This window comes from Lontra canadensis, unplaced genomic scaffold, assembly GCF_010015895.1.
Source record: "Lontra canadensis isolate GAN:19392208 unplaced genomic scaffold, GSC_riverotter_1.0 scaffold7, whole genome shotgun sequence".
Taxonomy (NCBI): Eukaryota; Metazoa; Chordata; class Mammalia; order Carnivora; family Mustelidae; genus Lontra; species Lontra canadensis.
Window position 1 is genome coordinate 35,217,682 of NW_022631001.1, and position 19,966 is coordinate 35,237,647.

At 52.1% G+C, this 19,966-nt stretch overlaps 1 protein-coding gene across 1 annotated transcript in view; it reads left to right on the forward strand.

Annotated features, from left to right (window-relative positions):
- MICAL2 (microtubule associated monooxygenase, calponin and LIM domain containing 2) overlaps positions 1-19,966 on the forward strand; it is a 210,019-nt gene that overhangs the window by 141,911 nt on the left and 48,142 nt on the right. The window contains exons 27-30 of the mRNA XM_032853495.1: positions 6,263-6,446; positions 10,340-10,521; positions 15,188-15,262; positions 19,749-19,903. Of these exons, the coding sequence (XP_032709386.1) occupies positions 6,263-6,446; positions 10,340-10,521; positions 15,188-15,262; positions 19,749-19,903 (596 nt within the window). The remainder of the gene's footprint in view (positions 1-6,262; positions 6,447-10,339; positions 10,522-15,187; positions 15,263-19,748; positions 19,904-19,966) is intronic.

The window sequence follows — 19,966 nt, forward strand, 5'->3', positions numbered from 1 at the left end:
GGGGCCAGGCTGGGCCCTTCGAACGGTGCTGCTCAGCCTGGTTCAGGACAGCGGAGGACACACAGGCCTGTGAGTACACACGTGTGCACACAAACGGGCTCCCACACTCAGCCTGGAGGTGCCTGGCAAGAGTACAGGAGGGCGGGACAGCCCTACCCGAGGCTGAGGGCTCCCCATCAATTTTCTCATTGCCTGAAGACCCTTGGAATCTAGCATTCCTGGCAGTGCACTCTGAGGTGTCACTCTCAGAAGCCCCAGGATTGCGGCTGCAGCCATTAGGCACCTGGTCCTTTATCTTTCAAAGGGGACACGTGCTGTGAGGACCTTGCGGGGGCTTCGCCACCTGTGCCACACCCTGGCAGTGAGTGGAGGGAACACCCGACCCAGGCCCCTTCCCAAGACCTTCCCATCCTGCTGGGGGCTGTCAGTGTCCCCTCCCTCATCACTGTCCACCTTGCAAGGGGCTGGGGAGACTGCCCTGTGCTCCGTATCCCAGAGATTTGCCTGTTTGCTGTCAGATACCCTCCCTGCCTTGCCCCTGCTCTCCTCTGTAGTGACGTATACTCACTGGAAACTACATTTCCCAGGCTTCCTGGCACCTGGTTCCTGTTAGGTCTGACCAGTGGGAGGTGGAAGGTGGGATGGAGGGAGAAGCCTGGGTATTCCTCCGGCTTCTGCATCCCAGGCAGTGGCTGGGTCTTCTGCATGGTACCCACTCCTGCCTGGCAGTCCTGACCTCTGGACTCAATGGCTCCTCCTGCCGTCCCTTCGGCCGGCGGCCTCCTGCTCTGGCTTATCCCTGGGCTGCCTCCTGAGCTGCCCTTGGCTTTTTGGCTCATCCAACACCATCGTTGCTGAGTTTCCTGTATTTCTCTCTGTGGAACTTTCTGGCTTGAGTTCTATTTTCCCGATTAGATCCTGACAGACTTAGTTTCATGGCTCTTTTTAAATTTTGTTTCTTCAGAGAGAACGTGGACAAGACAGCAGAGATAGTTTTTCCAAGCCCAGAGCCAGAAGTTGCTCTGACAGTTAGGAGCTGTGTGACCTTGGACAAATGAGCCTCAGTTTTCTAATCTGTAAAATGGACTTAATAACGACACACAGGAGAACTTGTTGCTTTGTTGTCTGCGTGGGTTCTGGGGCAGAGTAGAAGGGTCTCCAGACCTAGAGTGAAAACAGAAACAATTTCACCAGCAGACTGAGGGCCAGGGTCTTCACGCTGACAGTGTAGCAAGAGTCTGGCCTGGTAAAGGCCTTGGGTCTCAGCTACTGGGGGCAGCATGTGAGGACAGACACTGCTGGCTCTGCCTCTGGCATAATCTCTTTCCCCAGGGAGCACTGGTAGGAGACCAAGAGTCTCGGCTCTGAGAGCACCTGCTTGCCTGCAGGATGCCAGGTTGCTGCTGGATCTTTCTCCCTCCCCACCCTGCACACCTCCTCCCCAGGCAGCCCCCACCCCCCCCCACCACCACTGCAGACCTAACGTCTCCCTATGGAAACGGAGAGCTCTGGCAAAATCTTGGACAAACTGCAGACAGGCCCAGGGGAGGCAGGGCAGGTAGGTGAGCACAGCTGGCCGCTCCCCTGGCCTGGCCGCTGACAAAGCCACTGTGTATCCCTGCGGCGGCCAATCCGGCTGACTCACTGGGGGTCTGTGGCTGAGTTTTACTCCGGGCACCAGGGTCTTGCACTCATGCAGTGAAGATGACAACACTGACCTTTCAGGCTCTCGGGATGTTAGGGACGCTGAGCCTGGATAAAGGCCTTGAGAATGAGTTGATGTTACTTTCGTTGTTGCCTTGAGACTACTCCCATCGCTTGTACTGGGGCTGCTGGTCTGTGTGTGCGGACAGGAGTCCCCAGAGAATGAGAGAGGGTCTGGAAGGAGGAGCTTGAGAGGAGTGATTTACTCTGGGGCATAGCACCAAACCCCAGAGACCCAGCTGTAGCCTTTGGCCCAGGCCTTGGGGGGCAGAAGGGAGGAGAGGAGGATGTCTGTCTTTGGGACTTTTTTACCTCGGTGAGGTGTTGATCAGAGAAAGTCCCAGCTTCTTTTTTTCCAAGTCTCTATCTCCCCCTGCCCCAACCCCTCCACTGATACTGGGCTCTATGGTGGGAGACGCTGGTCCTGACCCCACTGTCCCAAGGGCTCATGGGTCAGCCATGTCCCCACCCCTCCAGCCTGAGCCGTTACCCCATTCCACCCCCTTGGCCCTGATGGCCAGGTCAAGACTTTCTAGGAGGAGGGAGGGTACAAGCAGACCCCTGGCTTCTCCCTCACAGGTTTGCCTGGTCCCTGAGGTGGTGTCAGCACAGCCTGGCCCAGCTCCCCTCCACTGGCCGCAGCTGCTCTGACCCCCCGGGCTGCTCTCGCTGGCCTTGCTCCCCTCTTCTCCGGCCACGCATGCTCAGCCTTTCCTTCTTCTCCAAGTTATCATGGCCCTTTCCCTGGTCTCCCTCTCCCCACCTGGTGGGTCCTCCGGTCCACCTTCCACTCAGCAACCAGAGCCATCTTTCTATGAGGCCACTCCGATGACGCCAGTCTTCAGTTTCCAAACTTCTGGGCACTGCTCTGCACATTTCACTTTGTCCTTTAGGCCCTTACTGGTTCCACATCAATGGGATGACGTCCCACTGGCTTCTTTCATACACTCTCCTGCCCTCCGGCCATGGAGACGTGGTTTCTGTTTCCATGAAGACGGTAGTGCTTTTCCTCATTGGTTTGGCTCACAGAGGTCCATCCCATGGAACATCGTCTATCCCTTCTCTGTTCAGATCCTACTCATCCTTAACCCATTAAAATGGTGCCTTCCGCCTAAGTGTTCATTGTACAGATGTCAGATCTCCCTCCCCTTTCACTTTGTCTCGCCTGACTCTTAGATGGTCTCCCTGATAAGGCAGCTGTGAATATGCCCCATCCCCCACCCCTGGGATGGGAAGAGACCCCTCAAGGCAGAGCATGGCTGATTCATCTCCAAATCCCCAGCACAGGCCTGGGTCAGAGGAGGCCACGGGGCATCTGTTGACCATACAGGTCTCTGTGCAGCCTGCTGAGGCACACACACCTGAACTCAGGTATAAGGCAGGTATAGACTAATTCTGTGTGATAAGCCTCCTGAATTGCTGGGGCTCATAGCATCTATTTTTTGTGGGTCTGTGCAGTCGGCGAGTAGCTCTGCTTCAAGCTGTAGGGGTCAGGGTGGTCTGGGCTCCCGTGGGACTGGCTAGGCAAGGCTTCAGATATTCTCCCTGTGCCCACAGTCAGGGACCTCGGCTGCGGAGGCAGCAGCCACCTGGGACAAGCTCTTCTCATGGCAAACTAACAAGAGTGTGGGTACACTAGCCAAACAGCAAGGTCATTTGAAGCCACTGCTCACGTCACATCCACTCGTTTCCACTGGGCAAAGCAAGTGTCACAGCCAAGTCCCATGTCAGTTGGGCAAGGAGGCCTACCAAGCACCCCTTGTAGGAAGGACTGCAAGGTCACAGAAGAGAAAGCACAGCTCTGTTATGGAGAGGGGATGAAAATCAGGAACGTAATCCAGCCCAAACTCCCAGAATAAAGGTCACGCACATTGGTGTCTACGGTTCTGCTCTGCTCACAGCCATACAGACGGATCCCTGTGCTCTGATGTCTTAACCTCTCTGGGCATCTGTTTTTTCATCAGCAAAATGGGGATAATAATACTTGTCTAGAAGGTTCTCTGAAGTTTAATAGACTTAATATGCCTTAAACACTTAAAACGTTTCTCCATAAAGGTGCTCAATAAAAGTCAGCTGCTCCTATTATTAATATATTATTACAGCTACTACTACAGAGCCAAGCATCCAGTTACACACCTGTTCTACCAGTGCCTCGCACACACAGCCACACCTGTGCAGAAGTGTGCAAATGCGCACGCACAAGCAAGCGTGCACGTATGCCAAGAGTGGCAAGCTGGCCACGCACTGGCAGCATGTGCCCGGAGATATGTTTTATTTGATTTGTACAATATTTTTAAAGCATGAGGCACTTCAGATAAAAATAAAAATTTCTTGAGTTATCTTCATCGATTGTAAAGGTAGTTAGAGAGTTGCCAGCCTCCTGCTGGTGGAGGTGGGAAAAACCCAACATTTAGGGCTTAGAGACTGGGTGGCTGAGATGGAGGAGCCAGGGAGGGAGTGAGAGAACTGGGTGCCCAGAGCAGGGAGGGCTGAGGGCTGCAGCAGCTGCAGGAGGACCCCAGAGCTTGTGAATTGGACTTAGCAATAAGGAGGCCACCAAGGGCTTTGGGGGGACACAGTTTGGGAGTCATGGAGACATAGGCAGGCTTATAGGGGACTGAGGAGTTGAGTGAGGGAAGGTGCACAGGGAAAAAGTGAGAGCAGCAGACTCTTCCAAGACGATTGGCTGGTAAGGAGGGGAAGAGGATAAAGGGTTGGTTAGGGGCCAGGCATGGGAATTGGGTTAAAAATAGTTTCCTTAAAATGGGAGAGGCTTCAGCACATGCAAATACTGATGGAAAAGGTCCAGTAGACATAGACGTCAATGGCACAGGGAAGAGGAGGTGATGTTCCTTGGAGGGGGGGTTGGTGAGGAGGGAACCAAGTACAAGTGAGATGTCAGCCATCAAAAGAAAAGACACCTGTCCCACTGTGACCAGAGAAGGGGCCACCCAGCTATTTTGTGGCCAAATGGACCTGGCCTCAGGTGGCCTGTTTTGCTCACTCATTCATTGATTCATTCAACAGGCATTCATCGAGCATCTACTCCTTACCTGGTACCATTCTAGCAAGAAAGGAAACAGACACAAATCACTGCTCATGTCCTAGTCATGGGAGAGACACAATAAACAAAAGAGAAAGTTACAGAGTTTATTAGAAGGTGAGATATGTTATGAATAAAAATAAAGAGAGTGCTGAAGACATGGGTTGCAGTTAAAATAGGGGTAGGCCTCCTGGAGAAAGTGCCATTTGACCAAAGACTTGACGCAGTGAGTGAGCAAGGCCTGTGGGAAGCTGTCCAGGGATAGCATCTCCTAGGAAGAGGCAGGAGCGGTACAAAGGGCTGAGATGGGGGGACAGTAGGGTGGCCACGTGGTCAGAGCAGACAGCAGGGCAGTAGTGGGAGATGAGGTCACAGGGGACATTGGAGGGTGTGGAGCAAGGGAGCATCATCTGACATGCATTGGACAGTTACTTGGGTGGCTGTGCTGAGAAGACTGGGGAGTGGTGGGAGGAGCATGGCAAGAAGGAAAGCAGGGAGACCCAGTGGCTTTGTCAGGGTGGTAGCAGAGGAGGTGGTGACGGGTGACTGGATTCCTGACCCATTTTGAAGGTAGAACCGGCAGGATTGGCTGATGATTTGAGTGAAGAATGAAAGAACAAGAGAAGTCAAGGGTGCTGTGAAAGCGTTTGACTTGAGCAGCTGGAAGGCCAAGGTCGCCATTGACTGAGATGGGGAGGGCTATGGGGGAAGCAGGGTTGGGGAGCGGTGTGGCTGAAGAGCTCCGCTCAGACATGAGTTTGATGTGTCCATAGACATCCATGTGGAGAGGCCAAGGCAGCAATGGAATATATAAGCCTAGATTCAGAGGAAATGTCCAGGCTGGAAATACAGATGTAGGAGTGAGTCATTGTTATCTAGGGTTATTTGAAGCCAGGAGACCAAATGAGATTATCATGGGCATGAGTAAGAGAAGAGATTCAAAGACAGCCCTGGGGCCTTCCAATGTTACCAGGTCGGGGGCGGGAGGGGGATGCAGGGAAAGGTATAACCAGCACAGAAACAAGGAGGGAAGGAGAGCAACCATTGTGGAGAAGGGAGCCAGACTGTGTTATCCTAGAAGCTGAGAGGAGAGCTGTTTCTAGAAGGAGAGAATGAACCACTGGGTCAAATGCTTCTGATGTGTCAAGACAAGAATGGAGAAGTTGCCACCAGGTTTAGAAGTATGTTGGACACTGTGCTTTTGACAATGGCAGTCTAGAGATTGGGCCTGGGTGGTCCCTCTGAACATTTCAGGACCCTCCTATGGGACTAAATAAAATGTGTGTATTCATGTCCTATACACAGAGGTGCTCTAAATCCTGGGGCATCTGGTAGACTAAATGGTAGGAAAAGAGGACGAAAAGGTCAGTCTTAGAGTGTCCAAGTAGACCCAAAGCCTGCTTCCCTGCCTACCTCCCCACCCCCAGCAGCCTGCCCAATCTTCTGGTTGGGAAGCAGGTACCCTGTAGGGCTCATTTATTCCCATCATCTCTCTAGACCCTCTTCTCCTCCCAGCAGATGAGCCAACCTCCCCCAAGAAGCCCAAGAGTGTTCTGGAGCCCGAGCCCAATGATATGGAAGGTGAAGACACCTCTCTCCTGCCCTCTGAGTGGACCTCAGTGAAGATCAGCCCTGGGGAGGATGTAGTTGGACAAGAGATGATGGCTGTGCGTGTCCTGGTCACCAGTGATGACAGCAGGTATGCTCAGGCTGCTGCAGGATGGGGACAGAAGAGGGATTGGACAAGAGCTACAGCATTCATGGACTAGTCTCCTCTCCACTCACTGACCATGTGACCTCTCTGTACCTTTATATTCTCATCTGTAAAATGGAGACAGTGGTATCACCTGTCTCATGGACAATCGTAAGGATCTAACAATTATCATACATAAAGCACGTAGAACAATGTTGGGCATATAATAAGCACTGTTTTCTCAGAGAAGGGACAGGCTCTGGCCCCACTGTCTTCTCCCCAAAAGGTAGTTGTGATGTAGGCTACAGCAAGGGGTGCCGAGTGGACATCACTGTCACAGTAAAATGTAAGATGGCAGTGCACCGTGATGGGGAGGCTGGGCCAGGGGCGGGAGAAGGCATGAGAAGTGAAGCCCTGCTGCCCTAAATGAGTATTTCTCAGAATGACATCCTTAGCGCCATTACCAGAACCACCCAGAGTGGTCATCAGGAGTGCTGACTCCAGGCCACCCCCAGACACCGAATTCATCCAGGAGGTCAACCAGCAAGAGGGACCAATGGCTCAGTATGTACTAAACTCTGAGGATATAGCAGTAACCCACATAAGACAAAGGCCTTGCTCTCACAGGGCTCTTGTTCAAACTGCGTAGGCAGTCAGCAAACAAGAAAATAGTTAACAGGAGAAATCTCACCTTTGTTACAGGTTGAAAAATAAAACAGGAGTTTATGATAGTGACTAGTCAGCTACTTTCAATCAGGAAGCCAAGAAAGGCCTTTGTATTGGTTATCTGTTCTCATAATCATGCTGAGTAACAAAGCACCCAACAGCCACTGCTTCTTCTACTCACGATTCTGTGGGCCAGCAATTCAGTTGGGCTCAGTCCTGCAGTTCTTCTGGTCTCAGTGGGCTCCCGTGTGTTTGGACCAGCAGGGTCCCACTTTTAGAACATGGCTAGCTGTCAGCTGGGGTGCCAGGAGGCTACTGGGCTATGGGTCTTTCATCCTCCAACAGGCAGCCTGTGCTTATTCACATGGTCCTGTGAGAAGGTACAATCACGCCAAGTCTCTTGAGGTCTTGGCTGTTCAATCAAGTCTGCATGGTCACAAGTCCAGCCCGGATTCAAGGGGTGGGGAAATTGGCTCTGCCATTATGGGAGGAGCTGCTAAGTTCCATTGAAAAAGGGTGTGGCTCCAGGAGGGGAATGATTGCCGGCACTCTGCAAACCACAGCCTCCCTGAGGAAGTGACATTTAACCTGAGAATTGCTGACAAGAAGGGACAGCCATGTGAAGACAGAGGAAGTGGCATCCAAGCAGTGGAGTACATAGGCCCTGCGGCAACTGTGGGCCTGATGTCTTCTAACATGGCTGGCACACAAGGAGGGGAAGAAGAGTAAGATATCATACCAGAAAGTAAGGCAGGAGTAAGGCTGAGTAAGATAGGACAAGAACTTTAAACTTTATTCCAGGTCCTATTGAAAGCCATTAGATAATTCTTAAGTCAGAGAGTGACATCTTATCTATGATTTCCAAAGATCAGCAGGGCTTGGTACAGAAAATGCTTGGGGCAGAGGTGGGTGGGAGGGGAGGCAGGGAGACCCGGTGGGAGCCTGTGGGGCAGGTAAGAGATGAGGGACTTGGACCAAGGTTGGGATCAGAGGAGATTTGCTAATGGACTAAACGTAAAAGTGAGAGTGAGCCCAAGGGTGACTCCCAGACTTTGCACCAGGTGCTGCATGAAAAGTACAGTCATTTCTAGAGTAGCCTTGAGGAGGACGAGATCTGGAGAAAGATGCAGGTCTGTGGAGAAAATCAAGAGTTTTGTTTTGGACCTGTGGGGTTTGAGATGTCTTTGCACAGTTGTCAAGCAAGCAGTAGAACAGAGAAGTTTCTGGGAGGCAGGACTAGAGACAGGATTTAGGGGCCAGTGCCACATAGAGGCTATGAAAGCCAAGGGAGTTGATGAGTCACCTGTGGAGGAAGAATGTTTCTTCAGAAAAAAAAAAAAAAAAAGAGGCTATCTTCTCATAGATAAAGAAGAGCTATGCCTGGATGAGGGCCCCAGGGCATTTGAACATTCAGTGGGCAAGCAGAGAAGATGCTGGCAAAACCCAGGAAGGAGAGAAACCAAGAGAGGCTGAGTTGTGGAAGCTAAGAGAAGAAAGAAGTTTCAGGATGGAGAGTGTGGTTCACTGTTTCAGATGAGAATGGAGGAGCTGGAGGAGCGACCTCTGGTTTTTCCAGTAAGAGGATCAGAAACCTGACTGGAGTAGGTGTGGGAAGAATGTGAGGGAAGAATATGGATACTGCCGTGCAGACAGCTAGTCCATGAAGTCTGGAGCCTTCAGATTCTGGAAGAGAGGCCTGGGAACGTACATTTTATTTTAGCAAGTCCCATAGGTGATTCTAACCACACGTCAGCATGAGCACCTCTGCTTTGGAGTGCCCTCTGCAGTCACTGAGATAAAAGGCAAAGCCCAGAGAAGGAAGGCCCTGCCCCAAGTCTCATACAGCCTTCTAGAGCTCAGTTAGGCAGGACCATGTCCATTGTGAGAGACAGAAACCCAAAGCTAGCTTAAGTAACAAAGCAAATACTTTGGCTCCTCTGGCTGGGAAGTCCAAGGGTAGTCCTTTCTCCAGGCAAGGCTGGAGCCCAGAACTCAAGTAGCTGCTCTCTGCTGTTGCCTCTTTGCATGTCGGATTTACAAGCATCCACAAGGAGGCTATATCCACATGTGGAACTCCTGGTTACAGAGGGCCTCAGCCTACAACCATCTGTCCGTGTCCATGTCCCAAGGGCTCAAGGTAGACCTCCAGTGGGTACTACTACCTCTGGGACCCATCAGTGAAGAGCCCTGGGATACTGTGGAGGGCAGGTTTGGGCCCTGGGATGGATGGAGAGTCCACCAGGGCACAGAGATGGATAAGGAGCAGTGGCCCAGTGGAAAGATGCGTGCTGACTTACATACACAGACAGTAAATAGTCACAGCCCTATAGGTTGGCACCTCCCCAGGCCCCCAGGGGACTGTGCCTGTGCTGTCCCTGCTGCTGAGGACACACCACTTCCACTTCTCTGCCACGTGAATTCCGGCCCATCATTCAAGGCCCAGCTTCCAGACTCCCCCTCCAACCCCGAAGCCTTTTTCCTCCCATCCGTTCCCATAGGACACGAGCAGCACTCAAATGCCAAACATTTTAGGACCAGGTCCTAAATGATAAGCTCATTTTGCCCCAGAGAGCTGAGGAGTCACGCTGAAGGATGGCTGAAGGCAGGTAGACCAGCCGTCCCACAAGCATGTCAACATATGTTCGTGGGGCTTTGTTCTCCTGCTTGGATCCACGCCAGTATTTGTTTGCTAGGGCTCCAGAAAGTACCATGGACCTGGTTGCTTGAACAACAGAGATGTGCTTTCTCACAGTTCTAGAAGCTGGGAGTCCAAGATCAAGTGCTGGCACAGCTGGTTCCTTCTGAGAACCACGAGGGGGAAGGATCTGTTCCAGGCCCCTCTCCTCAGTTTGTCAATGGCTGACCCCGTGTTCATAGGATGTTTTCTTCTATGGCTGTCCAAATTTCCTCTTCTTGTAAGGACACCATCCCTGTTGGATTAAGGCTCACCCTAATGACCTCATTTTAACTCAGTTACCTCCTTAAAGCCCCAATCTCCAAATGCAATCACCTTCTGAGGTCCTAGGTGTTCTGATTTCATATGAATTTTGGGGAGCATAGTTCAGCCCATAACAAAGCCTGTGGCTGGGCTTGGGGTGCAGAGGTGACAAAACCACTCTCGCTGCCCCAGAGTGCCTTGGTCTGTGGGAGGCAGTGACAGGCAGGGCACAGTGGGGTGTGGGATGTGACCTGCAGGGTTCCCCACTCACCCACCCTGTGCTTCCTCCTTCCAGCTCCGAGGCAGAGCCAGACTACCCCGGCAGTGAGGCTTCCAGTGCCCAACCCCATGAGGAGAGCGCCCGGCGGCCAGAACCGCTGCCCCTCCCGGAGCCCCTCACCAGGCATAGCTCCCTGAGAGAGGCCTCGACCAGGAAAGTCTCGCTACGGTGCCCTGAGGAGTCACAAGCTGTGCACGGTGAGCAGGGAGCTTGCCTGGGTGGGGGCCAGGCTTGCTTGATCCTGGCAAATGGGGAAGGAATGGAGACTCCCCACAGCCAGTTTTTCATCACAGAGGATCCAGTGACAGGTCCAGCCCTCGGGCTTAGGGGCAGCAGGGCTGGGGTGTAAGTGGGAGTGACCCAGGCCCAGCCTTCTTCTCTCAGAGAAGCTTTGGAATCTCAAGTGGGCAGGGGGCAGAGGGGCTGACTGGCTGTTGTGTGTCCCAGGCTGGCGGAGATAAGGGGACTCCAGCGCCCTCTTGCCTGGGACAGTCTCCTCTTTGCATATCTCCTTAGGGGCCCATCTGGTGTTCTGTAGCCCAGTAGGGAAGGATGGGGCTTAGCTGCCATTGGACCACAGGCAGCCAGGAGCAGCACAGGGCATTAGCCAGGCTTGGAACATGTGGAATGCCCTAGAAGTTTACACAGTAATAAATGCACTTCTACTAAGCACCTTTAACAGCTGAGGGTTTTCCCATACGTGGCCCCATTTCATCCTCAGGACGACCCTGTGGGGTAAGTAAGCTCACCCTTTTACCTGTGAGCAAACAGACCGTGTTTTCCCTAAGTCTCACAGCTGGTAAGCTGTGTGGCCCAGGGCCACGGGCCTCCACACCCTAAAAAGTTGTCTTTAGCAGCCAGTTTTTAAAAATAAAGGTGGCCTTGAATGTTTTGACTTGGTCAACAGCAGCTTGCGAGCTCGGGGTGGAAAGAAGCAGGCGAACAGAAACTTGCCACCTTGGGCACCCGCGGCCTTGGCTGCCCTGGGACAGCCAGGACTCAACTTGTCTTGCACATCCCTCTAGTGGCAGAGAACAGAATTTCCACCCGAACCTAGGGCTGGTTTCCCAGGAAAACCAGGGCTGAGGCAGTTTCCTCTTGGAAACTCTGGATTTACCTTCCTTGTGAACTTTCAAAAAAAAAGGGGACAATTGTCATCCGAACATATTTGCTCAATAGCATTGTGGTGTGGTCTGGAAGGGCTTAGCATGGCCAGTGAACAGAACACTGTACCCTGCCCGGCTGGGGCAGCCTACCTCTGTCTGCTCAGGCTTGGCCTCTGTCTCCCTGGGCTCCAGCCTCCTCATTTACAGATATGAAGCCTGCCTGCCTTTTACTCCTTCCCTCCATTTCTCCTTGCTCCTCAATTAACAGGGGATCTTAGGCAATTTACAAGAAAGACATAAAACAAAATTCTCCATCTCTCTCTCTCTCTAAAAGATAAATCCTCAAGATCAGGGTTAACCAAATGATTTTAGGAGGTAGAAACCCCAGAGAGGCAGACCGTGGTCCTAAGCAGTTGCTCTAGGGGAATCATAAATTTGATCCTGAGTTTTCTGGCAGCCAGAGTTAAAAACAAAACACAATCATTGTTCTCACTGTTCATGAGAAAAACAACATATTGGTTTGTGGCAAGTTCCAGATCTGGTAGCCCTTTCCCTAGTGCTTCGTGTCAAACAGACAGCACTGGGAGACGCTTGAGTTCACGTCCTGGGTGGGGCTGTCTTGCGCGGCATCCCTGCCTGGCCGGTGAGGGCATCACGACCACAAACGACTCAGTAAGAGGAGTTCTTCCAGGGGGATGGGGCTGGGTCAAGACAACAAGGCAGTGTGGCTGAAGACTTTTGTTTCTAAGAGTCCAGCTTAATTCCAGGATAAAATACAGAGTAGACAGAGATGTGGACAGACTGCGTGACTTTCAAGCGAACTTTTGTTGATTTCACCGTCACAAGTCACATTTTTGATCATTGCTAGACAGACCCCATTGTAAAGGTTAAAACCTCCAGCACGGTCTCAGAGCTGTGTTTTGTGTGGCTGGTTATGATAAATCGGTTACTTCACCAGATCATATAGGGTTGATCGCTCACCACAGTTTTCACTTGAGTAAATGGCTCAGAGCTGAGCCGAGGGAATGCCAGGCCAGGCCAACCCGCTTTAAGAAGATTCCTGGTTTGCACACCCGTGCTCGTCCGGCATTATTTACAATGGCCAAAGGGGGAAATGACCCCCAGATTCACCAAGTGATGAGTGCATAAACGAATTGGGCGACATCCATATAATGAACTATTTATTATTCAGTGTCAGAAAGGAAGGAAGCTCTGACATACGGTCCAGCGTGGATGAAACTTGCAGACATGATGCTGAGTGACGAAGCCAGACACGCAAGCCAGAACAAGCATTACATGATTCCATGTCTGTGTGGTACCTGGAATAGTCAAAGTCATAGAGAGAGTCCAATGGTGATGACAGGGGCAGGGGGTAGGAAAGTGGGGGTTTAGATTCGTGGATACAGAGTTTCAGTTTGGGATGAAGAAGTAGTTCTGGAGGTGGAGAGCGGTGACGGTTGAACAACAGTGTGTATGATCTTACGGCACCGAGCTCGCCTCTAACATGGCAAAAATGGTACCTTTTGTGTTACATAGCGTTTCTCCACGATTTAGGGAAAGACTTCTGGGACTGCCTCGGCTCATCGAGGAAGCTACTGTATCCTCAAGGTTCTTTAGTACAGAGCATCCCCAAGAGGATGGCCTGAAATGTAAGCCCTGTGTTATTGGGGCTCAGTGGAAAAGGTTCAGTAATGCTCCCCCAAAACACCTAGTTCAGTGGATCTTTGAAATCTTGTCTAAAAGGCAGATACGTAGGTTCCTACCTACAGAGATTCCGATCTGGTGGGTCTAGCGTGGAGCCAAGTATGTGCATTTTACGGAAGCACCCCATCTGCTCCCATGCAGGGGAGCCACATCCTACACTTCAGGGATCACAGGAGAGCAGCTTCCAAGAGGGCCTGTCTGCGTCAGTTTGTTGTGACGTGCACACTGAAACAATTAAATGAACCAATCGCGTGGGTTTGGGGCATAAATCAGAGTTGGGGGGCGGACTGCCCCCATCTTATTCTGCTTTAGAAAAATCGGTATTTCTCCATTTTTTTTTTTCTGGCAATAATTTGACAACAGGGATGGTCCGATGACCTACAGGGCATACTGCTAGTTTGTAACAATAAAACAATATTATTATTATCATTAACACCATATGGCAAGATACTTACCCCTTACTCCTTTTGTAGCGGGTCACGAAGTAAGAGCTCCAAAAGTGCTCCCTAAAAATAAATATAAATAAAATATAAGATGAAAAAGGGAACCGGGCTTGCTTTATGCTGCTCAAAACGACTGGATCGAATCATTGCTACCCACCCTGTTGTTCCTATTGTGGTTAAAAATGTGCACATGTGTGTCCTATAAACACCAGTTATGGAAAATCGCTTGTGAATTTTAGCCAATTTTAATAAGTTCCATTCCACAAAGTGAAAAGGCTGAGGAGAAGCAATAAAATAGGAGCCTGAAGCTGCCTTCTACATTTCTCAGGAAATTTCTCCACCAGCAGACGGAGGGGCTGTAGTAGTGGTCGGCAGGAGGTAGCTTTCCCAGAGGCCCGCATGCCCCTGCTGCACACTGTCCAGCCAGGCTGACCCCGCCCTGCGCCTGCAGAAGGGAGAAACAGGCCCAAACTGGAGGGTGGGGGGAGAGGAGGCTGGGCCCTGCACCCCTCCACACAGCTCCCCCTCAAACCCGTGGCTTCGATATGACAGGAGGCCTGTGGGACAAAGAACCCACCAGACAGAACAGGCTCATGTGGTCTCCAGGGACAGTAAGGGAAAGAGGGGAGTCAGGGACCGAAGGAGCTGGCATATCTTGTCCTAAGGAAGAGAAGCCCCCAGAAGGGATTGCCATCTGCACCCCACAGTCTGGCTGATGAGAGCTGATGCCCAGTTCTGAGCACTGGCAGGGTGTGGGACCCAGGATTTCTTACCAAGAGAGGGCTGGGCCTTGGCTTCAAACCTCCCCGACCCCGTTCTCCCACACCCACACCACTCCTGGGGCTTTCTTTCCTTCCACGCCTCCTTGTCCCACCTGTGTGCATGCGGTTCCCCATTCTTTCTCTTGGGTATGAAGGAACCGCCACAAGGACCCGGAGCCTGAGACCAAATCTGAGGGCCCAGAGTGGGAATGGGGTACATGCGCAAGAACGGCCAAGGCCACGTTCTTCTCCATATGATATTCATCTCGCTCAGCTAATTCTCAAGACCCACCTGAGTGGAGGCTCTTCAGTACACAGTCCGTGGAATCCTGGTTCCTGAAGGGTTTGGGAGGCTTTGTGGGGGAGGGGGAGAGGACGTAGAACTTCCTGGAGCTTCCAGGCTTCAGTGAGAGCAACTCCAGTTTGTCTGCTCCATATATGGGACGTTGATGTGAGACCAGCTTTGAAGAACTGCTTTGCTGAAAACGAGCATACAAGTGTGCACAAAAACACGCATATATATGGGCATGCGTGAATACATGTGTGCACATACACAGGGACACATGTATCTTAATTATGGGTGAGTTAGAATGATGGCTCATAATTTGAGGCATCTTCTGAATGATCACTGTACCTGTCCCAAAGCAGGGTCTCAATATGAGACCAAATAAAAAGGTGGGAGGTATGTGTCGTAGGGATGGGAAGATGCAGTCTAGAAAAGGAAGGGGTTCAGTCAGTTATGACTATTAGTCTATAAAATGTGCCACAGGAGAAAACCCCATAGTTTTCCTGTAAGTTTAACTTCCTCCCTCCCGGTCTTCTCTCCCCCTTTCTTTTTTTCTACTATAGCTCTGCAACGGGCCAGTAGCTTCCAGTCTCCAAGTCCCAGCAAATACCAGAGCTGGAGAAGAAAATTCCAGTCGAGTGAGTCATGAGCTCTCTGGGAGTGGGCGGGGAGGGGCATGGGCAGTGTCTTCTGGTCAATTCTCAAGGGCAGCTGTTCTCATTCCATGCGTGTCCTCTCTGACCTGGCCTCTGGGATGTTAGGGGCAAGGAAAGAAATAGAAGGTTGACTGTTTCCACGGCTGACTCGAGGAAGCATTTTCCAAGGATTTAGGACCTTTCTTTCTCCTTCAGCTCCCCAGTCTGGAATCATGGAACCTTAGAGCTCTATTGTTGCACCTGGAAAGGGTGTTAGTAATGATTGGCTGCAAGCTTTTTGAAACAGATGAGGAAACCGAGACCCAGAGCTTCTATGTGTTTTCATTCTGTGCACTCAAGTTGGATTGACAGGATCAGCTGAATGACCTCATGCAGTCATGGGCATAGCAATGAAGGAAGCCGCACCCACATCCATGCACACACCCATCCGTACAAACACACCTGCTGCTTTCTCTGAGCAGGCTTTGATCCCAGCATCCCTGAGAAGAACAGGGTTGGGTGAGGACCAGTGACTACAACGGACACCAAGGCATCTGGATATACCACTAGGGGGCGCAGCAACCCCACTCATGGGGTCACCGCATTCTGGGGCTGGCTGCAGTCTCTGTGGGGCCTCCCTTACAGGGCAGGCATCCCTTCCCAGGCCCTCTAATCCATCTCCAAGTCCCCCTTCCACCTTCCCCTGCCCCCACACTCTCTCTCTGGGCTTTGCTCTGGGAGAGATGGACCCAGGAAAGCCTTGGGTTAGACAAAAGTTTCTAAAAAGAGCCATTGTTGAAGTTGGAACAGAGCACTAGTTAGTTGGCTCCTTCCTTCTGAGTCAACGCGGACTCCTGGCCCATGAGTCATTCATTATCCCAGCAACCCTCAGATTCGAGGCTTCCCCTCCCTTGGGTGAGGCTGGGATAATGGGTGCCTCTGGAGCTGGACTACAGTGGCACACCAGCAAGCCACCCCACCCGGGGCACCCTGAAATGACTCTGGAATCATCTTGCAGTCCCAGGCACTGAGGGTGATGAGAAAAGGGGGGATTTAATGTTTACTGAAGGCCCAGGTCACTCCATTTCCCCTTCCCTCACCAGCCCCTCCTCAGATCACACCCCACCTCAGGCAGGTGAGAATTCTGCTTCTGTGGCGTGGGCGGTCCATTTGGGTACGGATTTCACCCAGTGCTAACAGTTGACTTCAATGAGTGCCGCTAGTACAAGGGGCTCTACTTTGCCCTCGAGAAGTTCCTTGGGGTACTAGCAGTGAGTCTGGTGGGGACCCCTGCTAGCAGGTTAGGGGATGCTGGAGGAGGCACGGGAGAGAGAGGACGGCTAACCAGCAGCATGGTTTCTGGGATGCCCCTGAGGGCATCGGCGTGTCTCAAGTTATCCCAGAGGCTGGTTCTCAAGTGTATGTAAAAGCTGGTTTGAGGGCAGCCTTCAGTTGGGGTCGTTTCTATGGGCCTGGCCCAGAGGAGGTGTCCAGTCGTTGCTTGCTGAATGATTGAGTATAAATGAGGGAACAAACACAGGAACCAAGGAATGAGGTGGCTGGACCTGGTGCAGAAACAAACAGAGCCCGTGGGCTCCGCCTGTGCAGGCAGCTGCCCCTAGAGGGCGCTCTGAGACCTTGGGAGACTGGAGCATTGCCTAAACTCCAAATTCTGGGAAGCTGCACCCTGGAATCCCGGTCTTTGTAAGAATCCTCACAGCGTCATTTTGTCATCTTCACTTTGCCCAAGAGGAAACCCCAGGGGGCAACACTGGTCCTACTGTAGTAAGGAGCAGAACCCGGGGCGCCGTCTCCTGGGTCCATTCACTGCCCCGTCAAGGACAGTTCTGGCCCCAGCACTGGTGGGAGGACAGAGGGAGCTGTGTCAGTGCCCTTCTCACCCTCCCCTGCTGACCATAGTCACAGTGACCTCTAGAGCCAAGGTGAGAGGTCACTGCCAGAGGGCCCAGAGAAGAGACAGCTGAGCCAAAGGGGCCTTGAGGGCCATAACCCAGGCCTGCTCTGCTCATCAAGCCCTGGCGTGATGGGACCAGCAAGGCCGGCAGCACCCGGGACTGAGGCAGCCTGGCTGGACCGTGCCAAGCGTCCATGGGAAACAAGAAGGAACCTGCAGGGAAGGATCTGAGTTGGTGAATGAGGAATCCCTGAGCCTACGAGTTAGAGAAATCCCGGCCAGGGTAGGGGTGCGCAGCCCCCTCTGGAACAGGTCAGTTCAATGGTGTCATTATTGGCCACAACTTGTGTGTGTGGGAGGAAGAGAGGGATTGGAGTTCATATTTAGCTAGCGTGCTGCATTGACTTTGCGTTCTACCCAGGGCGCCACTTTTTATCCATTTCGGCCTCACCGTGAAGCAACGCTAGCGGTCCCGTTCTTCATGTGAGGAAAATGTCAGCCAGCTGGTGTGGGTGTGAAGCAGGGTGGGGTTCCAGGTCCCCTTTGCATCCTCTGAGGGAACCCAAAGACATCAGCCACCTCAGGCAGGTGAGATCTCCCGTCGCCTTTCAGTGTAGCTCTGGCCTTTCCCTCCCAGGTAGCAGTTTGACTGGCAGGTGTCCCCTCGAGCTCTGTCCCAGTTCTCCTGAAGTCAGTGCATGAGGAACGAGTGTGCAGAGAGGACTCCCTGGTGGTGGGGGGTGGGGGGCAGGGATTATTAAAAGGAGAGAGGGAGCAGCCCTGGGTCGTGACCTCATGAACCCCAAGGCTTTCCTGTCAGGTTTGGTTCCCAAGGTGTCCCTGGCTCTGTGTCAGAGGTTCCAGAGAGCTCCTAGGGGGAACAAAGAAGCAGTCTGTTGAGCTGAGGGGACTCTGAGACAAGCTGAGGAGTTTGATTCAGGAGGTAGCTGAGGGAAGGGAATGAGGGGGCAAGGAAGAGGAGGAGGAGGAATTCGGCAGGAATTTGGCAAGCTGAAGACAGGAAGCAAGGCAACAACTGACTCACAGCGTTTGCCTTTTTAGGCTCGAACCATCTAATTGTGGGCTGCAATGGGGGTTTGGGTGACAGGCCAGCCAGCCTCCCCTGCATCGGCTCCTGGCAGCGTGGGGCCTTCTCCCAGCAGCTCCTTCCTGCCACCCTCGGATCTCTTCCCCTGGGTTATCTTTTCCTCAGAAGCATTCTGGAGGGCTTCACTTTGGAAGCCCGCGGAACATATGTGTGTGGTGGCTGTCTTTCCAGAGCCCAGGACTGGGATACGTGTTCTGACACACTTGCCCGCATGTACAAAGAAAGCAGGACAGAATCCTGAAGAACCCAGATGGGTCTGGAAGGAACTTTTCTGCGGGCGCGGTTGGCCTGGTCTATATGGGTTCTACAGGAGGAGCTTTGGGGAAACTGAGGCCGGAGGACTGTCTGGGGTTAGGAAGTGAGCTAACATCTGAAGGTTGGATACCGTGGAGGGAACTCGGAATGGGTCAGCAGAGTGGCCGCAGGCTGGGAGTCTGATAGGAGTGGGTATACACACACATAGGTTCTGGGAAATCTCTAGGAGGCAGACTCGTTTGTTAGGAGGGTTCACAGGAGAGGTGGCTGGGCTGAAGGGTCATACACTGAGAGGACAATTCCAAAACAGAGTGTGGCATTTTCTGAATCCCTCAGAGGACATATCATTGGGATGGTCGTCTACAGAAGTGAAGCTCTTGAGATTTTAGATTTAAGGTTCCCAGAGGGCGCGTGTGTGAACTCATGAGAGAGAGAGAGAGAGAGAGAGAGAGAGATTGACCTCACAGGCTATGGCTGTCACAATTCTGCAATTACCAAACCAACGGACTGCAGCTCCCACACGGCAGAATTCGGCGCGTGCTCAGGGCCCCAGCCACACACTCCTTTCTCACTTCGCTCTGAGTACACACACTGCATCTCGTTCTTTCCCTGACCAACAGGAGCTTGGCATGAACCCCACGCCATATGCTTCAGATGATTTGATGCTCATTATAACCTCCTTCCCTAGTGTTCTCTTAAAATCTCAAACAAACCATCTCATCGGAGAGCCCCTTGGCGCCCACATGAGAAGGAAGAGCCGGATTCATTATTGGCGATGGCCCACCCTGCCCACGCCCACAGCTGAGGATCTGGTATTTTGTGGGAAGAGGCCTCAGGTGGTTTGTTGACTAAGTGACTTAACACAGTCCAGACCCCACATACGACGGCTTTAGGGGAAACTTTAGAAGTAGGCATCCATTTCCAAGAGATGTCCCGGAGACTCCCTGTTCAGTCTTTCGGGAACATCCTTGTGAGTGTGAAGTGTGATGGTTTCTAGACTTTTCATCCTCTGACCTCCATTCCCCCACAGGAGGCTGCCACTTCTCACCCGTTCCTCCTAAGGTCAAACTCTGGGCACCAGAGCCTCTCAGTCTCCAACACCTTCCTCCCTCTGACTCTATTTACCAAGTTGGAGCTTCTCTTAAAATCTCTTTGTGATAAAGTAAGATAATAAGAGCTCTGTAACGGAGAGTGTGTTCTTTCCTCAGTAGGTCTGACGCCAGTGAACAACAAAAAAACTATGTCACCTTCAAAGGAACCTGCTCCTCTTTCTTCTTCCTCGTCATCTCCTCCCCCATCTTCCCCGCCATCTTTCTCTTCAGCCAGCATCCCAGGGAATGCTCTGGATGGCTTCTCCCTACCTCAGGTAAATACCCTTTGGGGCCCTGTGCAGGTGTTAAGAAGGTGAGCTGCTCATAGTTCACCCACT